The 15,077-nt window shown below is 45.1% G+C and overlaps 1 protein-coding gene across 1 annotated transcript in view; it reads left to right on the plus strand.

Annotated features, from left to right (window-relative positions):
- The first annotated feature begins 2,406 nt into the window (after window positions 1-2,406).
- Window positions 2,407-15,077, plus strand: part of LOC309565172 (ovochymase-2-like) — a 132,007-nt gene continuing 119,336 nt past the window's right edge. Inside the window, exons 1-3 of the mRNA XM_082269968.1 lie at window positions 2,407-2,494; window positions 10,706-10,857; window positions 14,532-14,727. Of these exons, the coding sequence (XP_082126094.1) occupies window positions 10,768-10,857; window positions 14,532-14,727 (286 nt within the window). The 5' untranslated portion in view covers window positions 2,407-2,494; window positions 10,706-10,767. The remainder of the gene's footprint in view (window positions 2,495-10,705; window positions 10,858-14,531; window positions 14,728-15,077) is intronic.

A 15,077-nucleotide genomic window follows, 5' to 3' on the forward strand; every position in this document is an offset into this window, starting at 1 on the left:
CTCAGCCTCCGCCTCCCTCCCTGCAACCTGCTCTGCTTAGTTATTGTTACGGTCAGTCAGTCAGTCAGCTGCCTGCTCTGGCGGAGGTATTTTGTGCGCTCTATCAGGACAGATGCAGAGACCGAGTGGACTGGAGGCTGCTGACACTGACACTACAGCTGCAGGTTTGAGGCCGGCTCTCTCCTACACTCAGGCTCATGTCTCATTTCATGTATTAGCAGCTTACCTGTATGCAGATCACAATTCTCTGTAAGCTCCCTCCTATAACAGATCACTTTCCTCCCCTACACTAAAGATCTATCTCCCACTCTACATTGATAGGGGCACACCGTGGTCACTCTACATTAAAGGGGGCACACCGTGGTCACTCTACATTGAAGGGGGCACACCGTGGTCACTCTACATTGAGGGGGGCATGCTGTGGTCACTTTACATTGAAGGGGCATGCTGTGGTCACTCTACATTGAAGGGGGCATGCTGTGGTCACTCTACATTGATGGGGGCATGCTGTGGTCACTTTACATTGATGGGGGCACGCTGTGGTCACTTTACATTGATGGGGGCATGCTGTGGTCACTTTACATTGATGGGGGCACGCTGTGGTCACTTTACATTGATGGGGGCACGCTGTGGTCACTTTACATTGATGGGGGCACGCTGTGGTCACTCTACATTGAAGGGGGCACACCATGGTTACTCTACATTGAAGGGGGCACACCGTGGTTACTCTACATTGAAGGGGGCACACAGTGGTTACTCTACATTGAAGGGGGCACTCTGCGGTCACTCTACATTGAAGGGGGCATGCTGTGGTCACTCTACATTGAAGGGGGCACGCTGTGGTCACTTTACATTGATGGGGGCATGCTGTGGTCACTCTACATTGAAAGGGGCACACCGTGGTCACTCTACATTGATGGGGGCACTGCTCACTTGTCACTCTGCATTGATCGGGGCACACTGTACCTTGATTACTGAAGGCCCCTTTCACACTTGTGTGACCTCAAAGTCACGCTATTTTTTTACTGCGTTTTTTGCTGCAAAGCAATGCCTATTACATTTTTCTGTTTGCGCTCACCCCCCCCCCCCCCCAAATTTTGAGCACCAGCCACCACTGGTTGCCGCCACACACACTTGACACCATCTGAACCAAATAAGTTTGTCTTGGTCTCATCAGACCATAGGACATGGTTCCAGTAATCCATGTCCTTAGCCTGCTTCTCTTCAGCAAACTGTTTGCAGGCTTTCTTGTACATCTTTTTTAGAAGAGGATCTTTTTTAGTGCGGCGTATGGTCTGAGCACTCGTATGTCTATTTCCCAAATACAACCTCTGGATATGACGCTGAGCGCATGCACTCAATTTCTTAGGTCGACCATGGCGAGGCCTGTTCTGAGTGGAACCTGTCATGTTTAACCGCTGGATGGTCTTGGCCACCATGCTGCAGCTCAGTTTTAGGGTCTTGCCAATCTTCCTATAGCCTAGGCGATCTTTATGTAGAGCAACAATTCTTTTTTTTCAGATTCTCAGAGTGTTCTTTGCCACGAGGTGCCATGTTGAACTTCCAGTGACTACTATGAGAGAGTGAGAGTGATAACACCAGATTTAACACACCTGAGACCTTGTAACACTAACAAGCCACATGACACAGGGGAGGGAAAATTGCTAATTGGACCCAATTCGGACATGTTCACTTAGGGGTGTACTCACTTTTGTTGCCAGCAATTTAGATATTTATGGCTGTGGGTTGAGTTATTTTGAGGGGACAGCAAATTTACACTGTTATACAAGCTGTACACTCACTACTTTACATTGTAGCAAGGTGTCATTTCTTCAGTGTTGTCACATGAAAAGATATAATTAAATACTTACAAAAATGTGAGGGGTGTACTCACTTTTGTGAGATACTGTATTTCAAATAAAGTTTTGGTGCCTGAAGTTCAGCTTTAAATTGTGCTACAAAGACTGAGACATTCCTAGAAGACTCATGAGGAAAATATACCATTGGACTTTTTACTGGCACAGTAAGGATCACACATGAAATCAATAATTTCTATGTTTTCTTTTTCTGTGCCAATAAAGTCTGATATCTTTTCCTCCTGAGTTTGCAATACTTTACAGATGTGGTACTATAGTGGTCCCATTGGATTGAAGATTCTTTAAAGACAATATAAGGAAAGGCTTTTGTTTCATATACTTTCGGTATTTAAAATGCCTTTAATATTTTTTAATACGTAACCAGACAAAAAAGTTTTTGCCCGCAAGGTCAGTGTATCCAATACTGTTATTTTCTTTGTTTGTATGTATAACTAACCAGCAAGTTTAATTTTTTGGGAAGCCTGGCGGTGAGATATCTGCACTTGAGTTCCCATGTCCTCACTTTCTCTGTATTTTTGCAGGTGTTAAAATCCAGCCAGCCTGCTTGCCGAGCCCAGATGAGTCTTTTCCGGCAGGTTTTCTATGTGTTGCACTTGGATGGGGACGCACGGCAGAAAGTTAGAGACTTTTATTTTACTGAAATGATCAAGTATTTTTTTTTTTTTTTTAATGAGCCAGGCAACTATTTAGTGTCCCCACCATTCTTGTGGAGTGGTTTTAGGATGTAATGGGCTTTAAATGGCTAGTGGGGGTAGTGAAGCTCTTTTTAACTATTTAAGACCTGTCCTAGTTACAAGGCCGATTAATATTTTTGTTAGGATGATGTTAGATAATTTTCATTATTATTATTATACTTTATATCTTAACTGGGTGCTGTCTTGTTTAAGAAAGGTATTATTTTATAGTTGCACATCAAATGTACCAAAAAAGATATTCATTGGCAGCGCTTACTGATGTGACTTTGTTAATCAACAAAGCCATGCAGTCACCATGTCGGCGCTAATATGGCAATTGCATGGCTATGTTGATAAACCATATGATTTTTTTTTAAGCTTATTTCACCTACGAGGTCTGCACTCTGCATAGCAAATTTTGAGGCTCAGTTCAACAAAATCTCAGCAATCTTGTTAATTTTAATTGCTAATTTTGTTGCAAAATCACTATTCTCACCCTGGCCACTAGCACATAATGAATAGGAAAAAACAAATTGTCTCTCATCTGGTAATTGGCCTTGTTTACTAACAGTCACCCTATAGTTACATAGTTTGTGAGGCTGAAAAAAAGACATCAGTCCATCCAGTTCAACCTATGATGCGCGTGCGTGTTTGCTGTTAACCATACATTGTATACCCCTGTATGTTGTGGTCTTTAAGGTGCCCATCTAATAGTTTTTTGAAACTATCAATGCTCCCTGCTGATACGACTGCTTGTGGAAGCGAATTCCACCTCCTTACTGCTCTGACAGTGAAGAACCCCTTATGTAATTTAAGGTTAAACCGTTTTTCCTCTGGATTTAGTGAGTGGCCACGTGTCTTATTGTATTCCCTTTCTCTAAAAAGTTTGTTCCTAATGCTAGGGTCGCCAGTACAGTATTTGTATATTGATATCATATCCCCCCTCAATCGTCTCTTCTCAAGAGAGAATAAGTTCAGTGCTTGTAGTCTTTCCTCATAGCCGATGCCCTCCATTCCCCTAATTATTTTTGTTGCCCTTCTCTGGACTCTCTCCAGTTCCAGCACATCCTTCCTGAGGACCAGTGCCCAGAACTGGACGGAATACTCCAGATGTGGCTGGACCAGAGTCTTGTAGAGTGGGAGAAGAATCTCTTTATTTCTGGAGTGAATCCCCTTTTTTATACATGCCAGTATTCTGTTGGCTTTGCTTGCAGCGGCTTGGCTTTGCATGCCACTGCCAAGCCTGTTGTCCACTAGGACCCCCAGATTCTTTTCTATCTTAGATTCACCCAGAGGTTTCCCCCCCCCAGTGAGTAGCTTGCTTTCGTGTTTCTGACGCTCAAGTGCATTACTTTACATTTTTCAACATTAAACCTCATCTGCCATGTAGTTGTCCACCCCATTATTTTGTTCAGCTCCGCTTATAAGGCTTATAAGGTTTCCACATCCTGGATATTGGCATGCTTAGTTTAGTATCATCCGCAAATACTGAGATTGTACTAGATATCCCCTCCTTTAGATCATTTATGAATAAATTAAACAGGATTGGTCCCAGGACAGAACCTTGGGGGACCCCACTTTCCACACCTGCCCATTCGGAGTACTCCCCATTAATCACCACCCTCTGGACTCTCCCCTGGAGCCAGTTCTCTATCCAGGTACTCACCCTATGGTCCATACCTACATTCCTTAATTTGTACAGTAAGCAATTGTGGGGAAAGGTGTCAAAGGCCTTTGCAAAGTCCAGATACACCACATCCACAGGCTTACCTTTATCTAGGTGGTAGCTCACTTCATCGTAGATGATTGGTTTGGCAAGAACGATTTTTCATGAATCCATGCTGATTACTACTAATAATACCGTTTTCATTATTAAAGTCTTGTATGTGGTCCCTTAACATCCCCTCCAAAATCTTGCAGACTACTGATGTTAGGCTGACCGGCCTATAGTTACCCGGGATATATCTCGGCCCTTTTTTAAATATTGGTACCACGTTGGCTTTTTTCCAATCAGTTGGCACCATACCCGTCTGTAGACTATCCTTAAAGACCAAGAATAATGGTCTGGCAATCACCTGGCTGAGCTCTTTAAGAACCCTCGAGTGCAAGCCATCCGGTCCTGGTGATTTATTTATGTTAAGTTTCTCTAGTTTAGTTCTAAGTGTATCTTCTGTTAGCCATGGCGGTACTTCCTGAGGTGTATTATTTAGTTTAGCATTCCAAGCTGGGTTAGTGTAGCCCCCTTTTGTGAAGACTGAAGGGAAGAAATTATTTAACACTTTCGCCTTCTCTCTGTCCTCTGTGGCCAGATTTCCTTTGTCGTCTTTTATGGGGCCAATGCGTTCTGGCCTCGCTTTCTTACTGTTTATATACTTAAAGAATTTCTTGGGGTTCTTTTTACTCTCTTTCGCTATATGTCTCTCGTGTTCTATTTTAGCCGCCTTGATTTCGCCTTTGCATTTCTTATTACACTCTTTGTAATGCTTGAATGCTGCCAATGACCCCTCAGCCTTGTATTAATATGCATTTTTTATGTTGGAGTTTAGCCACCCAGGGTTTAGTTTTGCTCTTTTAAATTTATTTCCCTTTGGAATGCACTGGCCAATCCATTTTAGTATGCTCTTGAATCACTCCCATTTCAGCCTCCGTGTTCTTTGTTCCCAGGGTTCTATCCCATTCGATATTTTCTAGCAAAGAGCGCAGTTTTAGGAAATTGGCTCTTTTGAAATTCAGTGTCCTTATATTACCCTTGTGTTTCCTATTACTATAATTAATACTGAAACTAATTGACCTATGGTCACTGTTTCCTAAGTTGCCCCGTATTTCTATATCCGTGAGCAGGTCTGTATTGTTGGTAATCAGTAGGTCAAGTACCGCATTGTTTCTTGTCGGTGCGTTCACCATCTGACCCATAAAATTGTCCTGCAAAACATTTAGGAACTGCCGAGCCTTGGCTGAATGCACGGTTCCTTCTGCCCAGTCTATATCTGGATAATTAAAGTCCCCCATTATAAAGACATTTTCCATCCTTGCTGCCAATCCTATCTGTAAAAGGAGGTCCGCCTCCCCCTCCTCCCTCTGGTTGGGGGGCCTATAGCATACGACCAATATTACCTTCCCTACAGTGCCTTCCCTTTTAAGTTCTACCCATAGGAATTCTGCCTCGTCCATAGGTCCATTATTAATATCATCCCTCATATTTACCTGTACACTGTTCTTAATATACAGACATACCCCTCCCCCTTTTTTTACCTTCTCTATCTCTGCGATAAAGGGAATACCCCTGAATGGTCGCCATCCAATCATGAGAGTTTTCGAACCAAGTCTCTGTTATACCCACAAAATCTAAGTCCTCCTCAAACATCCGCACCTCCAGCTCTCCCATCTTGTTGGCCAGGCTTCTGGCATTGGTATACAAACCTTGTACTTTTGACCGGTTGCATACCATATCGTTATTTGATGTTGTTTTTAGGCTGCTCTTGTGATTTTTTCCCCATACCCACCTTGGATTTAGGAACTCTGAACACTCTACCACTAATGTCCCCATTTGTGCCCTCTGAATCTTGCTCCCCACTGGCTAATTCTACATCTGTACCCTCCCCCCCCCCATCACCTAGTTTAAAAGTCCCTCTAACTTTTTGGCCATCCTCTCACCCAGTACGGTTGTTCCCTACCAAAGATTCGGTGGCCCGACTGAGAATTCGGCCCAGTTCTCCAGGAACCCGAAACCCTCCTTACTACACCAGCTACTCAGCCACTTGTTTACTTCCCTAATCTCCCGCTACCTCTCTGGTGTGGCTCGAGGTACATGTAGTATTTCTGAAAATACTACTTTGGAGGTCCTACTCCTCAACTTAGCGCCTAAGTCCCTGAAATAATTTAGCACTCTCCATCTTCCTCTGCCTATGTCATTGGTACCCACATGTACCGTGACAGCTGGGTCTTCCCCAGCCCCGCCAAGTAATCTGTTCACCCGATCCATGATGTGCCGAAACCGTGCGCCCGGTAAACAACAGACAGTTCGGCGATCACGGTCTTTGTGACAGATTGCACTGTCTGTCCTTCTAATTATTGTGTCCTCTACCACCAGCACCTGTCTTTCCTTTCCCTTTCTCCTAGCCTCACTGGAGGAGTTCTTCCCCTGGCAGCTAGGGGCGTCTCTCTGCTCCAGCAATGCTGGTCCCTGACTGGTTTCCCCAACATCACGCAACGGGGTGTATTTATTGGGGTGCTCCATCCCAGGACCGACCTCCTTGCCTTGTTCCCTTCTATCCCTCCTAACTGTCACCCATCTACTCTGCTCTGATGCCTGCACCTCTGTTTCTCCGCCCTCCTCTGTGCAGGCCCCGGCCTGCACCTGTCGGGTACGATCCCAGCTCTCCTTTGGTATGGACATTCGTCTCATTGTTGCCAGCTGCTTCCCTAGATTCAGGACCTGAGCTTCCAGGGAAGCAACATGCTTACATTTTGTGCATCTGTATTCGCCCTCGATTGCATGATCAAGGAACGTATATACATGCCACAAGATGTACACCGAATCGTATCTCCACACCCGTCGGGCATTGTACCTACTAATCTAATCTAATGGGGATTCAGTAATTTAGTCTGTCCTGTGTGGCTGTTTCCTAGCTTCCTAACTCTACTTTCTCACCCTCTGGTACTCCGCTACCCTCACTGACACTTCCAGACACTCAGGTACTCCCAGGTACTCCCAGACTCTCACAGGTACTCCCAGACACTCACAGGTACTCCCAGACACTCACAGGTACTCCCAGACAATCAGGTACCAATAGGTACTCACAGATACTCAGGTACTAATAGGTACTCATAGGCACTCAGGTAGTAATAGGTACTCACAGATACTCAGGTACCAATAGGTACTCACAGATACTCAGGTAGTAATAGGTACTCACAGACACTCAGGTAGTAATAGGTATTCACAGACACTCAGGTAGTAATAGGTATTCACAGACACTCAGGCACTACTCTACACCCACAGTTATAGTCAGTCACAGTACAGTTACAGTCACAGTACAGTTACAGCAGTCACAGCACAGTTACAGTCACAGTACAGTTACGGTCACAGTCAGTTAGAGTACAGTTACAGTCACAGTCATCACAGTTCACTTACAGTCACAAACTATTCCCTCTGACTTCCCCCCAGCGGCCGATCAGCTGATCGGTCACCTACTCATGTCCTGTTCCTCCTTCAGTCCCTCTGGATCCGCCGCCGCCGTTCAGATGATACACCCCTTCAGTCACCGGTCACCTCGGTTCCCCCCGAGATCACCCGCACCGGCTCCCCCCGCTGCTCCTTCTCCTCCTCTCTCAGCACACAGCAAACGCTACACACTGCCTGCCCGCACACACACACACACACACACACACAAGTTCCTGCTTCCGGTTTCCGGCTTCTCGCAGCGCCTCCTCTTTTAATGTTGTAAAAGGTCACTATCCCTGTAAAAGCTGGTGTTGTAGGTGGTTGATTGTATCAAGCCTACACATTTCTAGACCAGTGTTTCTCAACCTTTTTTCAGTCAAGGCAACCTTTAAAAATTATGGACAACCTCGAGGCACCCTTTTAAAAATATGGACAACCTTGGGGGACCCAATTGTAACCACTTCCCGCCCACCCTATAGGCAAATGGCGGCTGGAAGGTGGTTGCATTATCCTGACCGGACGTCATATGACGGTGGCAGGATAATGCGCACTGCGCGCCCCCCACACACCGCATCTCCGATCTCGGTAAAGAGCCTACTGACGTAGGCTCTTTTTCATGGGACCAGCTGTGTCCAATCACAGCTGGTCACATAGTAAATAGGAAGTGCCGTTGACTGGCTTTCCTCAGTTCGTGCCTGATAGGGACGTGTAGAGGAGAGCCGATATGCGGCTCTCCTGACAGGGGGGGGTCTGCACTGGTAATCAGAGCATTGATTACCAGTGCAGACCCTTGGGGGGGGATGTGCCACTAGAACCACCAGGGATGCCCACCCATGACCCCAGGGATGCCCACCCATGACCCCAGGGATGCCCACCCATGACCCCAGGGATGCCCACCATGACCACCAGGGATGGCAATCAGGGCTCAGGGAGCCCGCCAGTGCCCTCCACATCAGTGCTGCCCGTGAGTGCCCTCCCCATCAGTGCTGCCCGCCAGTGCCCATCATTGCCATCTATTAGTGCCGCCCACCAGTGCCCTGCCCATTATTGCTCAACAGTGCCGCCCATCAGTGCCCACCAGTACCACCTATCAGAGCCTATCAGTGCCGTCTATCAGTGCTCATCAGTGCCGCCTATCAGTGCCCACCAATGCTGCATATCAGTGCTACCTATCAATGCCACATATCAGTGCCCATCAGTGCTGCCTATCAGTGCTGCCTATCAGTGCCACCCCATCAGTGCCTCCTCATCAGTGCTAATCAGTGCAGGAAAAAAGGTATCTATTTACAACATTTTATAACATAAACAAAAAAACAGTTTGTTTTTTTTCAAACTTTTCGGTCTTTTTTTTATTTGTTTAGCAAAAAAGAAAAAACCTTGCGGTGATCAAATACCACCAAAAGAAAGCTCTATTTGTGGGAAAAAAATGACATAAATTTGGTTTTGGTACAGTGTTGCATGACCACGCAATTGTCATTCAAAATGCAACAGCGCTAAAAGCTATAAATTGGCCATGGCAGGAAGGGGAAAAAGTGCCCGGTATTGAAGTGGTTAAATACATTACATAATACAGCAATGTCCACACAAGTAGGACACCCAACGTTAGAGATGATTTGTTCCTCCAAAGCAAGTACACTTTTACAAACTGGTATTGACTAGTATTCCAATGTTTCTCTTCTCCCTCAGTTTTTCTCCATCACTCAGCTAATGTGACCCCAACACTGATGGAGAGGGTCAGGGGTGGGTCAAACAAGGATGCTATAAAGGCGACTGACATCCATATGAACTGATTAAGCCATTGGTCATTAGAATGCTGGCAGCTAGAAGGTTGTAATGGTGCACAATGAAGACCTGTGACTTAGTGTAATTAAAAGGCAGCCTTCATCCACACGCTGCCTTGTATACAATTTTTGAGCAATTTCTAGAGGTTTTGCCAAGGCACCCCTGAAGAAACCTCAAAGCACCCTGGTTGAAAAAGGCTGTTCTATACTACAGGTCTTGAGTAGGATGTATGATAGGGGAAAGCTGAGGGTGCTTGTTGTTTAGATCACTCAGCAACATCAGTGGTCTTCCATTGCTGTGCTGAATTGTAGGAAACTGCTGCTTTTGTCTGCCTTGGCATGAGCAAAGCAAATGCATGATAAAAGGTTTGTTCCCTTTTTAAACCTTAAATGCTGTAATGGAAAAACTGGACACCCTATGGTTGGGTGGGGTGGGCTGGAAGGTACCAAAAAGCCCCTCACTAAATCAGTGAGAAAAACAGTAGAGGCTTCTAAAAACAGAAAGCATTTGCTTGTCTCACTTCGGTCACAGATCCAAAAAATATGAAGCGTATTCCTCCTTTTTGGACAGTGGTTGGAGCTTTGTAAACCACTCCTAATGCACTTGTAGCCAAAAGTATATTCTGAACTGCTGGTTTATAGTACAGATAGATAGAATCTAACATTATCAAAGTAATTTATTCCAAATTGCACATGTTTCGGGCTTGTTAGCCATTATCGGTGCAGTGTAAGGACCCCTGGATTCTATGAAGTGGGGCTTATTGATCAAGACAATGGAAAATACAGACACCCGTATAGAGATGTGGGCTAAAAGAAATCAAAAGCCTTCCATGCAATAAGGGAGAAACAAAGTAGTTAAATTGTTCTATAATCATAGGCTGTAACTGTAAACCAATGTTTCAAGATGTACATTTGGCCACAGTAGCATAAAGGAATGATTTGCATTTCCTCACACACTATTCTAAAACGGGGGATAAACCCCTTATATTTCATCTTCCAGTGCCCAAAAATAATTTTTTTTTTTATCTCTGATGTGAAACTTCTGATTCTCAGAAGTGTTGCTCCAATTTATGACAGCAGGGTTTAAATGTCCATCCTTGTACGGCTGCAATAATTGTCAACCCAAGCCACGCCTATGCAGTTTTCCTTTTAATCCTAGGCCTGCATTGTGGAGATACGTTATGATTTTTTATTTTCTGTCTTATCTTCCAGATGGTCAAGTAGCTACCACTTTACAGAAGGTGACACTGCCAATTGTTGAACATCAGACTTGTATGCGTGTGATGCAGACTTTGGGCCCACGTGCGACATTTCAAACTGCAGTATGCGGCGGATTTCCAGAGGGAGGAAAAGATGCATGCCAGGTTTTTATTTTTCTACTATTTTGATAATCATTCACATAATGTTACACTGGCCAGTCCCAGAATCAGCCATGACATTATTATCACCATCACAATTGTTAGAGGTCTTTAAAATTAGAGGAAATTTGCAATAGAAACTACTAGAACATGACTGCTGGACTCTTGTTTGTACAGACAATGCCAGCACTTTCCTCAAGTAGCTATGAGCTTGGGTGTCTTCGGAAATCATCTCTATCCAAACCAATGACATTGACTAAACATGGTGTCCATTTAAGGTCCAGTGTCATTAGCATCCCCTCTGTTGGTTTACATGTGGTGCTGGGCAAGGAATGATCTGGCCTACAGCAACTGTAAAAGTGCAATTTTAAAGAAGATATACTGTATAGGCAAAACTATTTTGGCTACACTTCTCCTATGGATCATGGGAGTGCAGTTTGTTCTGCACACCTGTGATCCATTTTCAGCAGACAGCAGGCTAAAGGCCGCTGACTTCACAGAGCCGATCCAGGCTTGGGAAAGATCCTGACTTTACAGTTGGGATCCAACAAGATTCCTGGACCGGCAGCTGGCTCAGCCTCTCAGTGAACCGTTGGAAGATGGAGCCAGCTGCTCCTGCCTCCTGCACAACCAAGTGCTCCAGTGAGTACTGGAGGGGCAGAGCAACGAGCCAGTGAATGGCAGTCCTCAGCCCTCTGCAGCCTGAAGACCAAGAGCTGAGGGATCAGTGGTGTTTGATCGCTCAGTTCTTGGTCTGGAGCCAGTGGGGGACTGATGCAGCATTGGACCAATGATGCATCCACCTAGCTGAGAATAATTTTGTTTTTTTAACAAATCCCAAACTTCTCTTTTAATGTTTAAATAAAGAGGAGTTCTGGATAACTGAGCTCATATCTATTCTCTAGCTTTATTGAAAACATACAATAGTGGGGGCAGTTCTGTCCCACAACTAAACAGGAGCAGTAAGCCAGATTGTGCAACAGATTTACTACTGTGACATTGGGGGATTGGTAGAAGTTTTTGTAGTGAGTCCATGCTAGCCCAAACTGAGGTTTTAAAGCTTTCCAGACCACTTTTTTTTATACAAACTTAAAGTTTAACAGAATGATGGTGGCCTATGCAGGCGATTTTCACCTTCAAAAACAGGTAACGGAAGAATTCTGAATCACCTTGTTCTCTTTCCAGCAGTGCTGGTGCTTAGGCCCTAACCTTGGCTCTTGACTCCTTACACAGTACTTCTGTGTTTCCAGTTGCAGCTCTCTTGACTCTCCTAGCACTCCCTAGCTCTCCCAGCAAATTCAGTTGCAGCATACTACTGCTTGGGCCCACTCCATGGCCTCTCAGTATGGGTTCTCCTGGCACCCTGGGCTTTCTCACTCCTTCGAGACCTCCATATTCCCTCTAGTCCCTTGGACTTGCCTAGTAATCCCAGGTCTCCCAGACTTGCTTAGCCACCTCGACTCTCTCAGACCTATGGGCATGGTACCTCTTCTCCAGCATGGAGAGCTGTCTCTTAAGTAGAGCAGGCCTGTCACCTATTATGGAGTTTAGCTTTAAAATGAAAGACAAAATTATAAGATATATGCTGAGAGGTATGAACATGTTGATGTATTTAAAGCTCAATTGAACTTTCAGTTTAAATTGACTAAATACTGTACATTACATGGGGCATGTGGGTAGGTGCAGCGTGGTGCTGCGGCAGAAAATATTCAGAGTCCAGATGCAGGAAATAGATTTGTATTGAAATTGAAGTTCAGCAATACACAACAAGCCCAGCAGGAAGGCAGCCTGACCTGGAGCACTCACAGGATGTAACAGTGATGAGTAGCAGGTCTCAGGTGTTCCGACAGTGCCTGTCTGGAGGGGGTAAATGCGGCAGGTCTATACCCAATTGGGGAGGCTTCCAGGAATGATGACGTGTCCCTGCACTTTCCATACTCTTCTGGAACCTTTCCCTGAAGCTAAGCACTGTACCTGACAGACAGGTGACCTGTCCGTACTCTAGCCACACACGAAATGCATGCCAATCCCAGGGTCTTAAATAGACTCTAACAAAGACAGACAGAGGTGCCTCCAAGTGTAGACTTTATCCAACAGGTTTAATGAATAAAATTATGCACTTACGTTAGTAAGCATAGATTCATGCCCATAAAACAAGGTTCCAGTGTGGAGAAGTGTACATCATCCGGTCATGGACATCCGGCCTGCTGGAGCTGAAATCCTTTCGCCGTGGCCGGCTTGTACGGCAAGGTTAGAACCAGGAAGTAGGCTCGGTGTATTTGCTTGACAGCAAGGCTTGGTGGATAGTCGACCCTGGATGATGTCATCTGCATGCGACGCGTTTCCAAGCATGCTTGCTGCCTGGGGGAGGGCAGCTGCGCTCCTTCTTCATGGAAGAATGAAGAAGGAGCATGGCTGCCCTGTGGAACCCCTGGCTTTTGGTTTCTGGATGGCTGCCCTACATGGTGGACTTTTTCTCCTCCTGTGCCATTAATGACTTTTAACTCCATGGACTTTTGGTTCGATATGTGATCAAGCGCCTGTTAACATTGTGTATTTCTTAAATAGACTCTGCCTGATCCAAGATAGCCATCAGTGTCACACGGGACACCAGCATCCAATCGGATGTTGCCTCTCTATGACCAAGAAGATGGTCGCCACGTGCAGTGGAGAAAAAAGACTGCACCTGCCTACAAGCATCAAAACGAAAATGTGCTTAATCTTACATTTTGTTTACTTTCTAATGCAACCACAATCTTTGTACAAAATCCTGTTCCCTGCCAGCATGCTACAAAGAAAGCCTCTTGCTCTCTGTTGGGAAGCACTAATCTCTTTGCTGACTCAGAACCAGAGCTCTCCAACCAGATAGGAGAATGAGCTTTGCTGATTGCAGCGCTATAGGTCTGACTTATTAGAATGTGTTTTGGATCTCTGTAATGAGAAAACTGCTTCCACACAGAGAGCAAAGACCTCACTCTGCAACTGCTGGTAGGGTCCCGACTTTTCTGTTGGGGCTGTGGTGGCTTTGAAAATAAAGCGAACTGCAAGGTACTGAACGCATGATTTTCTCTTTGGCTGCAGGACAGGATGCAAAAGACTGAGACAGGTGTAAAGCCCCGTACACACGTACCGAATGTCGGCCGAACGATCGGCCGTCTTTTGTCCGGTGCTGTCCTGTCGGTTGAAAAGTGCTAAAGACTGCACACGCATTTTGTCGGCCAACAACAGCCGACTGCAGAAGTGATGTCATGTGATGGTTAACCTTCCGTGTGTTTTTTCTTCTCTGAGCATGCCCAGTCTTGCTCATCTGCTGTTAGTCGGCCGAATTCTGTACTGACTGGCGAACAATCGGCCGTTCTGGTTCTGTTCGGCCGAAAAGTCGCAGTCGGTTGTCGGAAGCATCATACTAACAAGCCGACAATCGGCTGATCGTTCAACGGCCGAATATTTACGGCCGACAATCGCTACGTGTGTATGGGCCTTAAGGCACTATGGAGGATCCCACCAAACATCACCTCAACATCTGGTGACCTTTTGACAGACAAATGTGTGTGAATCTTTATATTAGGTGTATTATTCAGATATGAGTCCAATTTCAAATGAGGCATATAGATCAAGCCGCATAGATATTGACAAATGGTTAAAGTATTTTTATGTTTTTTTTTTCTTTTTTTTTTAAGGGTGATTCTGGGGGGCCATTCCTGTGCCCTCGAAGTCATGGGAGGTGGGTTCTGGTTGGTGTCACTTCATGGGGCATGGGATGTGCACGCAAATGGTCCAACAATATGATGCAGCCCGCAGAGAAGAGAGGGTCACCAGGGATCTTCACGGATGTTCAAAAAATGCTTGAATGGCTAAATCTAAACCTCAACGAAGGTACTTAATACAACATTTTTTGTATGCCTTTACCTGAGAATTTGCCTAGCTTTGCATGTGAATACAAATTAAAATTACCATGTGCAGCAAGCAACTGAAGTTCTAGAAGCAGCTGATTGCAAGATGTTAGAGTGTAATTGTATCTTCTAATATTCATCTCTGTTCAGTTTGCACACATAACTGAATAAATCAGAGGAGGGACACACCCCTTTCTCTACCTTTAATTCATAAGGCTTTGTACTGAGTCTCAATGAGAGAGAGAGACAGTCCACAAGTGAGCATCTACTCACTATTGGAAATCTCATAATAATTATCTTTTTGAGAAAAAAATAAAAATAATAAATATCATA

This window comes from Pelophylax lessonae (assembly GCF_965119305.1).
Source record: "Pelophylax lessonae genome assembly, chromosome: 10".
NCBI lineage: Eukaryota > Metazoa > Chordata > Amphibia > Anura > Ranidae > Pelophylax > Pelophylax lessonae.